This window comes from Acomys minous (genome assembly GCF_964271855.1).
Source record: "Acomys minous genome assembly, chromosome: 14".
In the NCBI taxonomy this organism is placed as follows: Eukaryota; Metazoa; Chordata; class Mammalia; order Rodentia; family Muridae; genus Acomys; species Acomys minous.
Window position 1 is genome coordinate 96,130,565 of NC_140496.1, and position 14,308 is coordinate 96,144,872.

Below are 14,308 nucleotides of genomic sequence, written 5' to 3' on the forward strand. Positions count from 1 at the left end.
TTTTTTATGGGGAAGATGAAACAATTTTATTGAGGGAAATATGAAAACAAGCCATACACAATTTGTAACAAATACAATTGTTTGTTCCCTAATTATGATTAATTGTAGTATATACAAATTCCATAAGGCACTGGTTCCCCCAAAAGAACACAAATGAGTCTTGTTTTTAAAACAGATAGAAAAGAAACTGCCCCCCCCCAATATTGCCAACTTTTCTCCTTGTCACTATGGTATTAGTTGCTGTAACAATTAGTTTTAACTGTTAAATGGCATTATTTTTGACACAGCCCCTTTCATTTCCACTTTTTTATGGGACTGGGGGTTTCTGAGATGGTGTAACCACCAAAACATGTTCAAGGGTTTTGTTGTTGTTGTTATTGTTAGTGTATTTTTTCTTAATGCCTTTCCATCAACAAAAATAAACGAGTGTGAGAACAGATGAAAAACATAAAACTCCTGATGAATTTGAATGACTCTAGGAACAAGGAAGTCAATCTTTATTAAGTACTTGTTGTCCTTGACTATACACCAATTGAAATATGTCAAAGAATTCCCTGTAAATAAAACCCCAGCATGTCATCTAAGAAGCTGTCTGTTTGAGGAATATGAAGAATGGCCAGTAGTAACAGACATAGTGCTCACTGTTCTTCATTGGTGAGTTAACAATGTACATGCTTCCATAAATAAATATTATGTTTTATTTAGGACTTTATCATTCATAATATTTTACTCTGTAATCCACATACTAGACTTGTGCCAGACTCCAGAATGAACATATTTACATATACATCTATATTTATATAATATATACACACATACATCAACCATAAACTTGAACATACAAAGCTTATCTAACAATTAATAATTTAGGATTCCTTTGGGGGAGAGGAATTAGAAGGAAATCTTACTCTTTGCAGAAGTCCTGAGGATAAGCAGCAGTCAATTATATTATTAATTTGCAGAAAGCCAAAGCAAAGGATAAAATAAATTTCATTTCTGAGATGCTAGAAGTTTAAAAATTATAATGGATTACTGGGAAGTGAGCAGGTAGTCCTTAACAAGAACTCAGTTTTATTAACTAGACTTTAATAAGGCAGAAATTATATTCATAAATAAATTATAAATTCTTATCTTGAAAATTGGTAATAACTGGGTGAATCTTTTTTAAGGATCTCAATAATTTCAAGAGTTTCATTCTGAATAAATAAAGTTGATAACTGGCAAGTAAGCTTTTGATTTTTTCCAAAGCAACAAAATGAATAATATAGATGAAATCTGGACACTCTTAATTTCTCCCCGTTCTTTACTGGAACCCTAGAAATCTAGTAAATTTTACATTATAAATAGTTTTCATGGCAAAACATTCCGACTTGAAGTTGTCCATGTTTAAAATCTACCAATAAGAAAACAGTTTCCTACAACCTCACTTAAACCTAAGAAAGACCTGGAAAAAATCTAAATGTACCCACTTAACTAGCAAAATGCTTACTTGGCATTACAGCTTTTCTTCCAGGCTCAAATGACACACTTAGAAATATTTCTGTAGCAAATGTAATTTAGCAGAGAAACAGAGTGGATAACCATTAAGTTAACAACTAGTTGTTTTGTGACTTTTTCCATATTCAAGAACTAAGAAATTCTTCTTATTGGAAAACAAAACATGGCTCTGCAACACCACACTGTAAATAGGGACATAGAAGGACGATTCTCTTTACAGTTTTCTTAAACTCTGAATACAGCTCACAGACACTGTAGCTCCAGGATTTTTGTTTTTTCCGCATGAACAGCCCACCAGCTGAATGGCTGAACGGTCTGCTCCAGAAAAGATAAAACATTTCCTCGCTTGTCATGCAGCTGCCAATTCTCCCCAGAGTCTCCATATTTCAAGCACCCAATGGTGAGATGTATAAAAACACACTGCCCCCTGGAGTATTCTGGAAGGAATGCCATTTTTCTAAGGCAAAGGAAGTACTTCAACATTCCTTAATGACGAAGAGGCACTTTCTATTCATTATGGAAACTAAATAAGAAAGTTGAGAGGGTCGTGTGTGCCATTTTACAGTTTATCATAGTCCTGGTTCTGAGAAACATTGGCCTTATCAGTGATTTGGCTCATTCAGTCAAAAGTTAAAACTGCACAGGACTGAATCACAAGTTGTTTGTTTGTTTTGTACACGTGCTATAAAGGAGAAACAGAATAAGTTAATAGGTAAATGCACATGAGAATGAGTGAGTCGTGCCTAAGGTGTGGAATAACCACTTAAGCAGTCTGTACCGGATCCATGTCTATTCTAGACTAAACCACAGCAGCCAGGATGTTTGACCACCTTCACTAACCTCCCTCTGCTCAGCTATGTGGAGCTTAGTTTCAAAATAAAGTTTAGAGATGTTAACCTATCAGATGCTTCCTGCCTCTTAAGTCAGAGATTCAGAAAAAAACAAAAAACAACAACAACATAATACTAGATGTATCTATACAAATTATGGTTGCATACTTCTTTCCTGTGCTTCTGCAATGAGCTCTTGTGCATATATAAGAAACAAGCCATCCATCTATCTACACCTTCGACACCTGCCCTGCCTTATTGGCGTGCTTTTCTTAGAACACAAGAGCAAATCATTTCCATTTTAAAGTACCTTGTCTCTACCACACTCGTGGCGGTTTTATTTAATATTGATCTTTTGATTTACGAGAACAAAAGCCAGCCCATGTTGATTCTCTGCACATGCGGAAGCTTTGCTGTGTTTAATGAAAGAGGGGGGCTTACCTGAAAGAGCTGCCTAATAGAACCAGAAACAAGAAGGATCTGAAGAATAACCCCCAACATATACCTTCTATGAGTGACGTAAGCCTTCATTTGTTCTGCACTGGCTGAAGCTGTAAGAGGTCCCACCTGCAGGGCTGCAAACTGTGGTCCCAGACAGGGGTGGGGGTGGGGGTTGGGGTGTGAGCTTGGATGCATGTGCATTCACACTGCACTTGCAGGGCTGGCCCAAACAATCTGGGGTAGCTAGGCCAGGGAAGCAAAGCAAGTCAGCTGAATTCTAATTTACCTTCGCAGGCTGCTTTGGTTTGTGCAATTCAAGAGTATTGGCCAATGGAAAATCATTTTGACTTTTAGGAGAATTTGTAGGAAGAACTTTTGTTATTGTTTAAGCTATAGTTGTATAAACCTTAAAACATCTAGAGTATTTATTTTGGTAAAATTAAAGTATCTTTCTTTCTTTAAAAAAAAAATGTCAATCCCAAAATACAGGGCTTTCTCAGAAAGCAGCGTGCATCGTATCTTGAACAAGTTACCCAAATGGGTTCCCATCCTCAGAAAGTCACGATGAATCTGGGGCCCTCTGTGTCTGTCCAGCATGCTCCCTGAGAGGGGAAGTCTGAAGCCATTGGGCTGTAGGGCCATGTTCAAGGCTTGGGCTAGGGATGCTCCTGTGAAATCTCTTGCTCTGTCCACAAGCATCCGCCATCAGAGCTTAATGTCCTGGGACTCTGACATTTTGGCAAGTGTTTTCTTAACTCGCAAGGCGGTCAGCCTGGAGGCAGGATTGTGAGCCCAGCACTCTGTCATGAGCTTCCCCATCTGTCTGAGACACTGAAAGAGAAAGGAATATTGGTGTGACATCAGAGAGATGTACTCCACAAAGCGCTCAATATGTGGCTTTTAGTTGCTGTTCATAAAGCCTGAATATAGTTTTAAGGCACCAATAAAGTACGAGCAGAAAATTTCCCTAAAACTCTTTTTCATGTGAAATGATCATGGCTCACAGATTCTCTTGTCTCCCTTGTGACAAGAGAAAACAGAAGGTTTTATGGACAAAAAGGGATGACTTTAAAGTCAGTATTAAGCAAACAGGATACCCAGTGAATCTGAATTCTACTCTCTAGTGACAGATTGTTTACAACATGAATATGTTTCAACATTTTATCTAATTCTGTACTGCTCAAAGAAACACAGCTATTCCTAAATCATGGCAGTCTGCTCTAACAGTAGCACAATGCTGTACCACTTAACAAGATTAATGACCTGTGCACAGCTTTGTTAAAACTTTCACCTGGATTTGCCTGTGGTCTAGCATTTGTGCTGGCTGCAAAGCACAATTTCCCTTCATTAGAAATCATCAGTGAAAAGCTTTCTTCTTTTTTCTTTTTATGAGAATGACTATTTTCTTTTCTTTTTTATTATTCTTTTTAAAATTAATTTATTCAGATTACATCTCAATTGTTATCCCATCACTTGTATCCTCCCGTTCCTCCCTCCCTCATACTTTCACCCTATTCCCCTCCCCTAGGTCTAAGACCTAGGGAGATGTCCTCCCCAACTATATGGTCATAAGCTATCAAGTCTCATTTTGGCAGCCTGCTTATTCTTTCTATGAGTGTCACCAGGCCTCTCCACCAAGGGGAAGTGGTCAAATATGGGACACCAGAGTTCCCTTAGAGAAGAAAGCAAACAACACAGAGGTGAGGTTCTCTAACAGAATCCAAGAAAAGGAGAAACAAATCTCGGGACTAGCATATACATTCATAGAACTCAGAGCAACCATCAAAGAAAATGCTAAATCTCGAAAATTCCTGACACAAAGCATCCAAGAAATCAAGGACAACATGAAAGGATGAAACCTAAGAATAATAGGCATTGAGGAAAGAGAAGACAAAACACCCAACTCCAAGGCCCAGAAAAATCTTAAAAAAAAAAAAATCATAGAAGAAAATTTCCCCAATTTAAAGGAGATGTATATATACATCAAAAAGGCCTATAGAACACCAAATAGAATAGACCAGAAAAGAAAGTCTTCCCACCACATAATAATAAAACACAAATATATAGAACAAAGAAAAATTATTAAAAGCAGAAAGAGAAAAAGGCCAAGTAACATATAAGAGCTTTCAAATGATACTAGTTCCCTCAGTCTCCCTCAGAAGAATGTAATTCCAGCATCTCATGATGCTCTCAGTATAGCTTGTTGGAAAGCACATACTATGTCACAAGAGAAACTACTCACCCGGCCAATGGGCCATTTATTTCAAATGAATGTCCATGGACACCTTACTAATAAACAGTGCTCTATGCCCCTGTCTTTAGTGGGCTCAGAACACTTTTGGTGAGAATCTTCTTTATCTGAATGTGCTTTCAACATGCCAAAGCAGAGTGAGTGAATGCAGGGAGGAAGATGGAGAGACACTGGAGCAGAAACAATTCTGGTATCCAGGTCACTTCACTCACTTTATCCAGCTTGAAAGCAGACTTCCTACATATTTGGGGTTCTCATTTAAACCTTTACAATAAATAGCTTTGCTCACATTACCTCTCAGCCTTCAACTTAATGCATACACATTTATTATTATTATTGTTGTTATTATTATTATTACTGCTATAATATAACCAATTGAGGGACTCTTCTCTGAGAAAGACCACTTTCTCACACTAATTATGTTCATCCCTAAAATCATATACATACAAGTAACTTTATACAGTTTGAACAGGTTGTATTTATATAATCAGGAATGTGTGTGTGTGTGTGTGTGTGTGTGTGTGTGTGTGTGTGTGTGTGTAAAAGAATAATTAAAAATGGATACTGTTGATTTGAAAGTGAGCAAGAGAGTTCATGGGAAGGGTTGGGGAAGAAAAGAAAAGAGAAAAATAAAAAATAAAAATATTTTTAATTTTAATTGTGTGTGGTGTATGTGCATGTATGTGTGCATACATCTATGAGTTCAGGTGTTCAGAGATGCTAAAAGGGGGCATCAGATTGCCTAGAGCTACAATTATGGGTGGTTGTGAACTGGTCCCTTTTAAAATCAGTTCCTCCTTTTAACCAGTGATCCTCTCTCTCACCCCAAGTTCTCAGCCAGCACCATCAGAGTGGGTAGTGGAGTGCCCCTTTATTGTGTCACTCTATGGAAACCCCAGTCCTATGTTGTTTACCAAATTCCAGAAAGAAGGGTCTGACTTGTCATGGAGAAAAAAATCATGGTGCCTTAAAACACAGAGAGAAAGAAACAATAGCAGCTATGCAAATGTCACAGCCGATATAGGAGATAATGTTCTGTATACGGGCTCAATCATGACCATTCACAATGTTGTGCAATTGACAAAATAAAATTAGGAAAAAAAGGGAGTGGATGCACTACAGATAGTTCTACACAAATACTGTCACTCATCCTATTGGGACTCTAGGTGAGAAAAGCATGGGAGAATGGGGAAATAGAAGAATCCAGAGGGTCCTAGAAACCTACAAGAAGAACATTATGATGGGCAGATCTGGGCCCAGGGGTCCTGCTCAAACTGTGGCACCAGCCAAGGACAATACACGCAGTAAACTTCGAACACCTACCCAGATCTACCCAATGGACAGGACATTCTTCAAAGTTGAGTGGAGAGTGGGATCTGACTTTCACATGAACTCTGGTGACCCATATTTGACTACGTCCCCTGGATGGAGAGGCCTGGTGGCACTCAGAGGAAGGATAGCAGGTTACGAAGAAGAGACTTGATACCCTATGAGCATATAAAGGGGGAGGAGGTCCCCCTCAGTCATAGTCCTAGGGGAGGGGAGTAAGGGGAAAATGGGAGGGAGGGAGGAATGGGAGGATACAAGGGATGGGATAACCACTGAGATGTAATATGAATAAATTAATAAAATATATTAAAAAAACAAATACTGTCACCACCGAAATGAGTTTTGGTGATACATATCAAGAATTCTGGCAAAACAGAAGCATATTTAGAAGTTAGCCATACCCTCCCCGAGTCTGGCCTCACCTCATCACTGCTCCACCGATTGGGGAATGAAGGCCGTAGCTTCTTGATGCACACAATTTCTCTCATGTCCTCATAAGAAGGGTCACTGGGCACCAGGTCATGATAGGGGAGCTGGTATTCTTCCACTATGCCTGAAGACATGTTTATTACTTATATTATTTTCTGTTAACTGACAGTTTATATTTTTAAAAACTCTATTGATAATAACACAGGCTTGGCTTAACAACAAAGTAGTTTTTAACAACCATTTACCCAAAGGACAAAATTTACAAAAAAATACTAGTAAGTCCCATGATACCATATTGTCATAGATCCTTAAGCCTTCTCCTATCACAAGCCACTGTCCAATTTCCAAAAGCTGGTTTAAACAGGCATCTACAATTTGCATGAGCTAGTTATGTTTTTAAAGTCCATATTAAGTGTCAATGTAAAATTAGATGACACATCTTGAATCAATGCCCCATCACATGTAACTGTTTCTGTTCCTGGCATCTGAGACTGAAAACATCATAAGTCTGGAAGACTATCCTACTTAAACAAACACCAGATTCATATATTTGTATTTAATCATAAGAAGTTCGGCATATTCAATATTGGAAAGTGGTATGTCCAAAAAACTAGCCAGGACTCATCTTTGGCTTGAGAATTATCTGATTTTCATTTTCTCCTTTAGCTTTTTATTTTATTTACCTCATCATATCTAATAGCTACTTTTGATAATAATTATTTTTTGCCCTGTCCTTTAAGTAGGTGATTTTTAGTATGTTCTTTTTAACTTTAACTGATGATCGTAATTCTAAGTAACCCCTCGCCTCAAATGATGGAGAAGGTTTCTGAACAACTTCCCAGATTCTGCCCTCAAGTACCTCATGGAAAAATGCTCTCACTGTTTATCAAACTAGGATGAAACCATCACTTCATAAGATTGCCAACCGCAGCACTAAATGCATCAGGATGATGGCATCTACCAACTAATACTAGGGAACCTGATGCAGACTTCAAAGCTAGGCAGGAATACATAGAGAATCCCATACCAACCTAGACTACATAGTGAAATTCTATCTCAAAAACCAAACATCAGCTATGATAAATTTCACTGAGGTTTATTCAGGCAAAAAAAAAACAAAACAAAACAAAACAAAACCCTGAGGTTTGTGTTATGTCCCAATTTTGTAAAAATCAAACCCACATAGAATATTAAAGACGCAAAGATTCAAAACTTTTTTTCAGACAATTCAAACTCAATGTCTGCTTGTTGCCTGTGGACACATACTGTGACCACATAGCATCATTACATGTATTGTCTGTGTTCGTTATTCTTCTACTGGAACTCACTGTAACCTCAATATACAGGTCATGAAATAATGTGTTCTACTCATAGGATGCTTCCCTTCACTTGAGTGCTTCATTTCTAACTCCAAGACATTGACTCACATACAGTGTGAAGGTGAAGACTGTACCTATTTAACTCATTACTTCTATGGACTCATGGATGATAAGCTAGGTATACAAACTACATGTGACAAGCAGAACCAGGAGCTGAAGAGATAGAGCCGTGGTTACGAGCACTTGTTGCTTGTGCAGAGGTTGCAAGTTTAATTCCCAGCACCCATGTCAAGCAGCTGTCCTTATTAGGAATCCTTATGCTTGTAGGAAAATTATCATCAACAGTGGCAATATTTTGATGCTTCAATTTCATTTTAACATAAAAACCTGAGTGTTCAGGAATGCTCAGGACTCTCTGCATTACCCCCGCAGAGGAAGTACAGAGAATGTCGCAGTAGGGTTAGGAATGAGGTCCAGCAGGTAGCCGAGGAGAATCTAAAAGAGGTAGGAGAGGGTGTAGACTTGCTGGAAACTGCCAAAGAAAGTCTTAGAGAGAAGTGAGACAGAAGTAGAGGGGAAGTTGGCATGGAGTCTGGAAAAACATATTCACTGGTCAGTAAAAGGGAGGAGGCAGCCAGCCAAAGATGGTCCTAATATATCAAGTACTTCCTCGAAGGATTATAACTACTCAACAGAAATAAATGGGGGAAAAGAAAGAAAAATCCGATACTGAATATAATACACTAACTTTAATCTTTACTGTTTGCAAGCATCTCCCGTTGGGTGGCTTTTCAAAGAGGTTTCTCTCTTACCTCCAGAAACACATCGCCTTCCAATCTCCCAGAGGATGAGTCCAAAACTGTACATGTCGGCCATAATATAAGACTGGAAATGATTTCTGTTCAAGCTCTCATCCAGCACTTCCGGAGGCATATAGCGCTTGGTGCCCACCCGTGTGTTGGGTGGGATGTCAACCTCGTTTGTGTCACTGAGGGAAAAGTAAAGCAGGCCATCGTGAGCACTGGAGGTTTCTGAGGCTCTCTGAGCAAGCATCAGTGGCAACTCGAAGAGAAAAACTTTTAGGAAGCAGACCATTTCCTCAGAAATCATTCTTGGCAAAATTCCAACATTCACAGATTGAACATCAAGACCATGTGTAACTGAATGAGGAGGAAGCCCCAACATATAAAATTATATTAGCACAAAATTGAATTTAAGCTGTCAACTATTGCTGACTATCTAATGAAGCTGAGATTGTAGTTCACACCTGTAGTCCAGACATGTGGGATGTAGAGCAAGAGGATAAGGAGCTCAAGGGCAGCCTCAACTGTGCAATGCATTTGAGGCCAGCCTGAGTTGCATGAAACCTGCCTCAAAAAATAAACAGTATCAAATAAATACCTAAAATGCACCTTTCTTCTCTGTATATTTAATTGACTTGTCCTTATAATTGGTAAGAATATATACCAAGTTGGCTTAAACTTGGGGAGGGAGGGAGGGAAGGAGGGAGGGAAAGGATGCCAGGAAAGGCTCAAAGGGAAGCTAGAAAAGTTTCATACACACTGTATGATGTTGATAATTCTCAAAGGACTAATAATGAAAAGCTTCTCCCCTCCTACTATGCCTGTTGATAAATACTACATGAGCACAAAGGAGGTGTTCCATTGACATGTCGTCTGTGCTACGATGTGTCATTTTTAATCATTAAAAGAATGCTGCGGTGGTTCTAATTATGAAATCTTAGGTTCTAGACAGAAAATAATAAATAAAGGATAAAGGATAACTATAGCCCTTAATTATATTCATGAGTACACGCTGAGAAAGGAAAACAATAATCATCTTAGGCTAGGACACCCAAGAGCGTATCAGGAATGCTGGAGATGCATTCTGGCCCCAGTTGATGATTTTTTTTTTTGACAGCTCAACTCTTAGCTCCTTTATGTCTATTTGAATCTGGGAGGACGGGCAGTGGTTGGGAAATGTGTGGTAAAGATAGATCTCTGCTGGGCAACTGAAAGGTTACGGTTACCAAAGGGCACTAGTAAGAGGACTCTAACTCTTTCCCTCTCAACTAGTCCAACATATCAAGGCTTTCAAGATCCACCAACTGCAAAGATAGCGGTGCCTCCCCTCACATGCAGGTTACAGTGGCTGGTCCTTCACCCTCACCCTCACCCTCATGGTTCCCAATAGTATCTGAATAGCATCTTCTCCATGAGTAGCAGAAAACATCTTCCTGAGTAGTATTTGAACAAGTATCTATCAATGTGAAGAGTTTAAGTTCCTGACTATCTGCCACAGTCATTTGGTGTGGCCTTAAAGATGGAAGTTTTAACTCATCTTCACTCATCACGTAGCTTGCACACTGTTGGAAAAGATAGTTAACTGGGACGAATGAGAAGCCCTGATAGCAGTAACTTTCCCTTGGAAAATTTAAAGAGAAACGTTAAGCTGTTACATTTAAACACACACACACACACACACACACACACACACACACACACACACAAATGAGTTGGAACCAATATGTAGACAGATAGATGAAAATTTGTTCTGCAAACTGATTTTGTCAAAGATTACTTTTAACCTAATAGTAAATGCCTTAAGCACTACACTTAAAAAGCAAAGATGCTAATTAGAGGTAACTCCTTCTGGGTGTTATCAGGGTTCATATTCTCTGAGCTAAGAGTTCTGCCTCTTCTGCATGTTTCTATAGAAACGACAGAGGATCAGAGACTTTGTTGAGATTGTGTCTCCTAGTAACATCAGAAGCTATATATCAACATGGCTTTTTGGCTTCCCAGCATTCCTTGGTCCCAGTCCCTACCTGCTGCAGGGTGGTGGCTAGCATTCACTGCCTTCTACCCTGAACTCTGGATGTTCAGTTGGCATCTCTGGTTGCCCTTCCCCCTGCCCCACGTGGTCTGTTAAATCCCACTGCTTTCTCCAATCCTGCCCACTCTGCACATTCTTCTCAGTCCTGGGGACTGCCCCCCACTCCCTTACCTGGAGCTACCATTGTTTAGATTAGCCATTATTTTTATAAATGATGGTCCTCAAAGTTGTCAGATAATCTGTAGAATAAGTACATCTAAATGCTTAATAGAAAAGCTTAATGTGACAGAGACTTCAGCTTCTAGGAGTGACCCCCAAGGCCTCCAAGAAGACTCGGATGCAATCAGATATGACTCCTCCTTCTAGATTGTGATATTGGGCAAATCTGCCCCAACTAGCCCACTGAAAAGCCCTGAGTGGAACTGTAGACACCTGGAGAGCCGATTGCCCATTTTGCCTAGACTAATCCTTCCCAAAGTCCTCTTCTGCAGAAAGACCTCTCAGATTTGCTGGGCCAGGTTCTGAGATGCTGCCCTAAGATCTACAGTCAGAATGAAGCCACTAACTCCACAGGAGCCTACTGGAAAGGTCCTCTGTCAGATTAATCAATGCTTAGACTACTTGGACTATGCTCCCTGTGGTAATTTATCTTTCTCAGGTCTCTGATGGGTTTGAAGATCAGTTTAACAACAAAAAGCAAGGCTTCAGCTGTCGTCTCAGAAAAGTGTGAAGCTTATGTAAGGTTTGAGGATCTAAGATGTGTTTGAGGGGGAGAAGGTGTTTTAAGGTTGGTAATAAGAAAGTGATTTAAGGAACATAAAAGATCTTCCATCACTATACTACTGTTGTGTTTAGACTGTTCTGAGCTTTACCAATCAGATTTTAAGTTGTCTCACTTAAAAAGATTCTTGCAAACTTCAGAAGATGCACTGGAATCCACAGATAAGTATTTCCCATTTCAAAGGGTGGGATTCCTCCCTCATTCCCCAGTTTTGGGACTCCCCACCCCCAATTACCAAGACCATGTGCCTAAAAGTTTCAAATTTAAACTCCTTAACTTTATCTTCTGCCCCTAACATATGTATCTTCCAGCATCCTGCCAGGTGCTGCCTCTGGAACGCAGGTGCTCCAGCCTAAACCTCCCAGACCGCATCAGCTAGACCTGCAGTTTCTTAGCCACAGATGGTCTCACAGATCCTGACCAGCAAATGCAACAGCCTGTTCTTCCCAGACTTGGCCAATGCTTCAGCCTTTTGACCTCCCGTTGACGTCCTACTGTCAGCCTGAAGCAGTCAAAAGACCATATTTCTGCGTCCCTTATCCATTTAATATCAGGGATGTTAGGCTGGGATGTTAGGTCTTGCTGTAGAGCAGGGCTGGCATGGCCCGCCCTCTACCTAGGGGCAGGGCTTCCCCTCTCCCAGAGAGTCACTATATAAACCAGACATGTTGGTTCCTGGGTGTCTCTGTCTCTGTCTGTCTGTCTGTCTGTCTGTCTGTCTGTCTCTCTCTCTCTCTCTCTCTCTCTCTCTGTGTGTGTGTGTGTGTGTGTGTGTGTGTGTGTGTGTGTGTGTTTCTGCTTCCCTCACTCCTCTCTCAGCATGCAGATTTTTTTCTCCTGCACTTATCTGTCTTCCCTACCCCCTGCATGGCAAGCTCTCTGGGCAAGTTCCTTCCTACCAGTGAACCTTCTGGAGCTGCTCCCAATAAACTTGCATTTACATACTTTAACTTGTCTTGGATTGGTTCATTTTACCAGTGAAAGGAATGGCAACATATCAATGATGCCCAAACATGAACTGAAAAAGGATGATATCAATAAACATGCTAAACTGGGCAACCTATGAAGTCTCAACCATACACAAAGAAGTACAGGCAACTGAATAAAGCTGGAAGCAAGAGAGATGATCCTTCTCAGAGCACATCAATTGGCTGTCCAGTTCAAACTGACAGCCTGAAAACATGCATACAAGTAACATTATACAGACGCAACAGGTTATATTTAGGAGGAAATATGTATATGTGTGCACATGTACATGCGTGTGCATGCACACACATGTGTGTGTGTTCGTGCAATAACAAGCAGTAGAAAAAAGTTCAAAGAAGTTGGAGAGTGGCATACGGTATATTGGAAAGTTTGGAAGGAAAAAAGAAAAGGGAGAAATGTTGTAATTAAGTTAAAATTTCAAAATTAAACATGCAAATAAACAAAAGGAATTAATTAAGGGCTATCTCTCTGACTTTCATTAGGATCACACCTGTTCTCAAATAATAACAGGAAAAAAAATGAGCTTCTACTAATCTTCAAGACTAAAACTAGAAAGTAAACTGAACCCTGATGTACCAAAATAAAAGAGGAAAAAAGTGGATTCATAAGCTGTCATACTCTTAAGAAGAGGGTAGAGAGAGGCTCACAGAAGGAAGTCAAAGAGAAAGAAAACAGCAGTCAGGGCCAGGCACCTCCTTTTCCATGCAGGAGTGCAGAGCAGGGAGAAACAGAGTTGACATCTTATAATAGCGGTGCAAAGAGGAGAGAATAACTTCAACCCCACAGAGTAACTCCAAGTGCGGTAGCGGCTACATGTGTCAGTTGTCGAAGCATAAGACTGTACACAGGAAATATAAACAGGATATTGGTTACTTCCAGGAAACATAAAAATGAATAAAATTTGAAAGGGAACAAGAGTATATTCAATATTTTATTTATTTATTTTAATTAATTTATTCAGATTATATCTCAATTGTTATCCCCTCACTTGTATCTTCCCATTCTTCCCTCCCTCCCTCTTTCACCTTATTCCCCTCCCCTAGGTCTGTGACAGAAGGGAACTTCTTCTCTCACCATATGATCACAGCATATCAAGTTTCATCCTGGTAGCTTGCTTATCCTTCCTTTGAGTGCCACTAGGCCTCCCCACCAAGGGGAAGTGGTCAAATATGTGGCACCAGAGTTCATGTTAGAGTCAGCCGCCAGCATTTTATTTCCGTTAATAGGACTACAGACTCAAACTAATGCACCAGCCAAGGACAATACAGGCCGTAAACTTCGAACCCCTACCCAGATCTAGCCAATGGACAGGACACTCTCCACAGTTGAGTGGAGAGTGGAGTATGACTTTCACACGTACTCTGGTGCCTCTTATTTGACCAGGTCTCCTGGGTGGGGAGACCTGGTGGCACCCAGAGGAAGGACAGCAGGCTACCAAGAAGAGACTTGATACCCTATGAGCATATACAGAGGGAGGGAATCCCCCTCAGGAACAGTCATAGGGAAGGGGAATAAGGGGAAAATGGGAGGGAGGGAGGAATGGGAGGATACAAGGGATGGGATAACCATTGAGATGTAACAAGAATAAATTAATAAAATTAAATTAAAT

General features: G+C 40.0%; 1 protein-coding gene across 11 annotated transcripts in view; it reads right to left on the minus strand.

Moving 5' to 3' along the window:
- BMPR1B (bone morphogenetic protein receptor type 1B) overlaps positions 1-14,308 on the minus strand; it is a 331,935-nt gene continuing 317,627 nt past the window's right edge. For all 11 annotated transcript variants that reach the window (XM_084756100.1, XM_084756098.1, XM_084756094.1 and 8 more), the window contains 3 exons: positions 8,909-9,084; positions 6,771-6,901; positions 1-3,599 (listed from right to left, as the gene is read on the minus strand). In XM_084756100.1, coding sequence (XP_084612226.1) covers positions 3,474-3,599; positions 6,771-6,901; positions 8,909-9,084 — 433 coding nt within the window. In that variant the 3' untranslated portion in view covers positions 1-3,473. The remainder of the gene's footprint in view (positions 3,600-6,770; positions 6,902-8,908; positions 9,085-14,308) is intronic.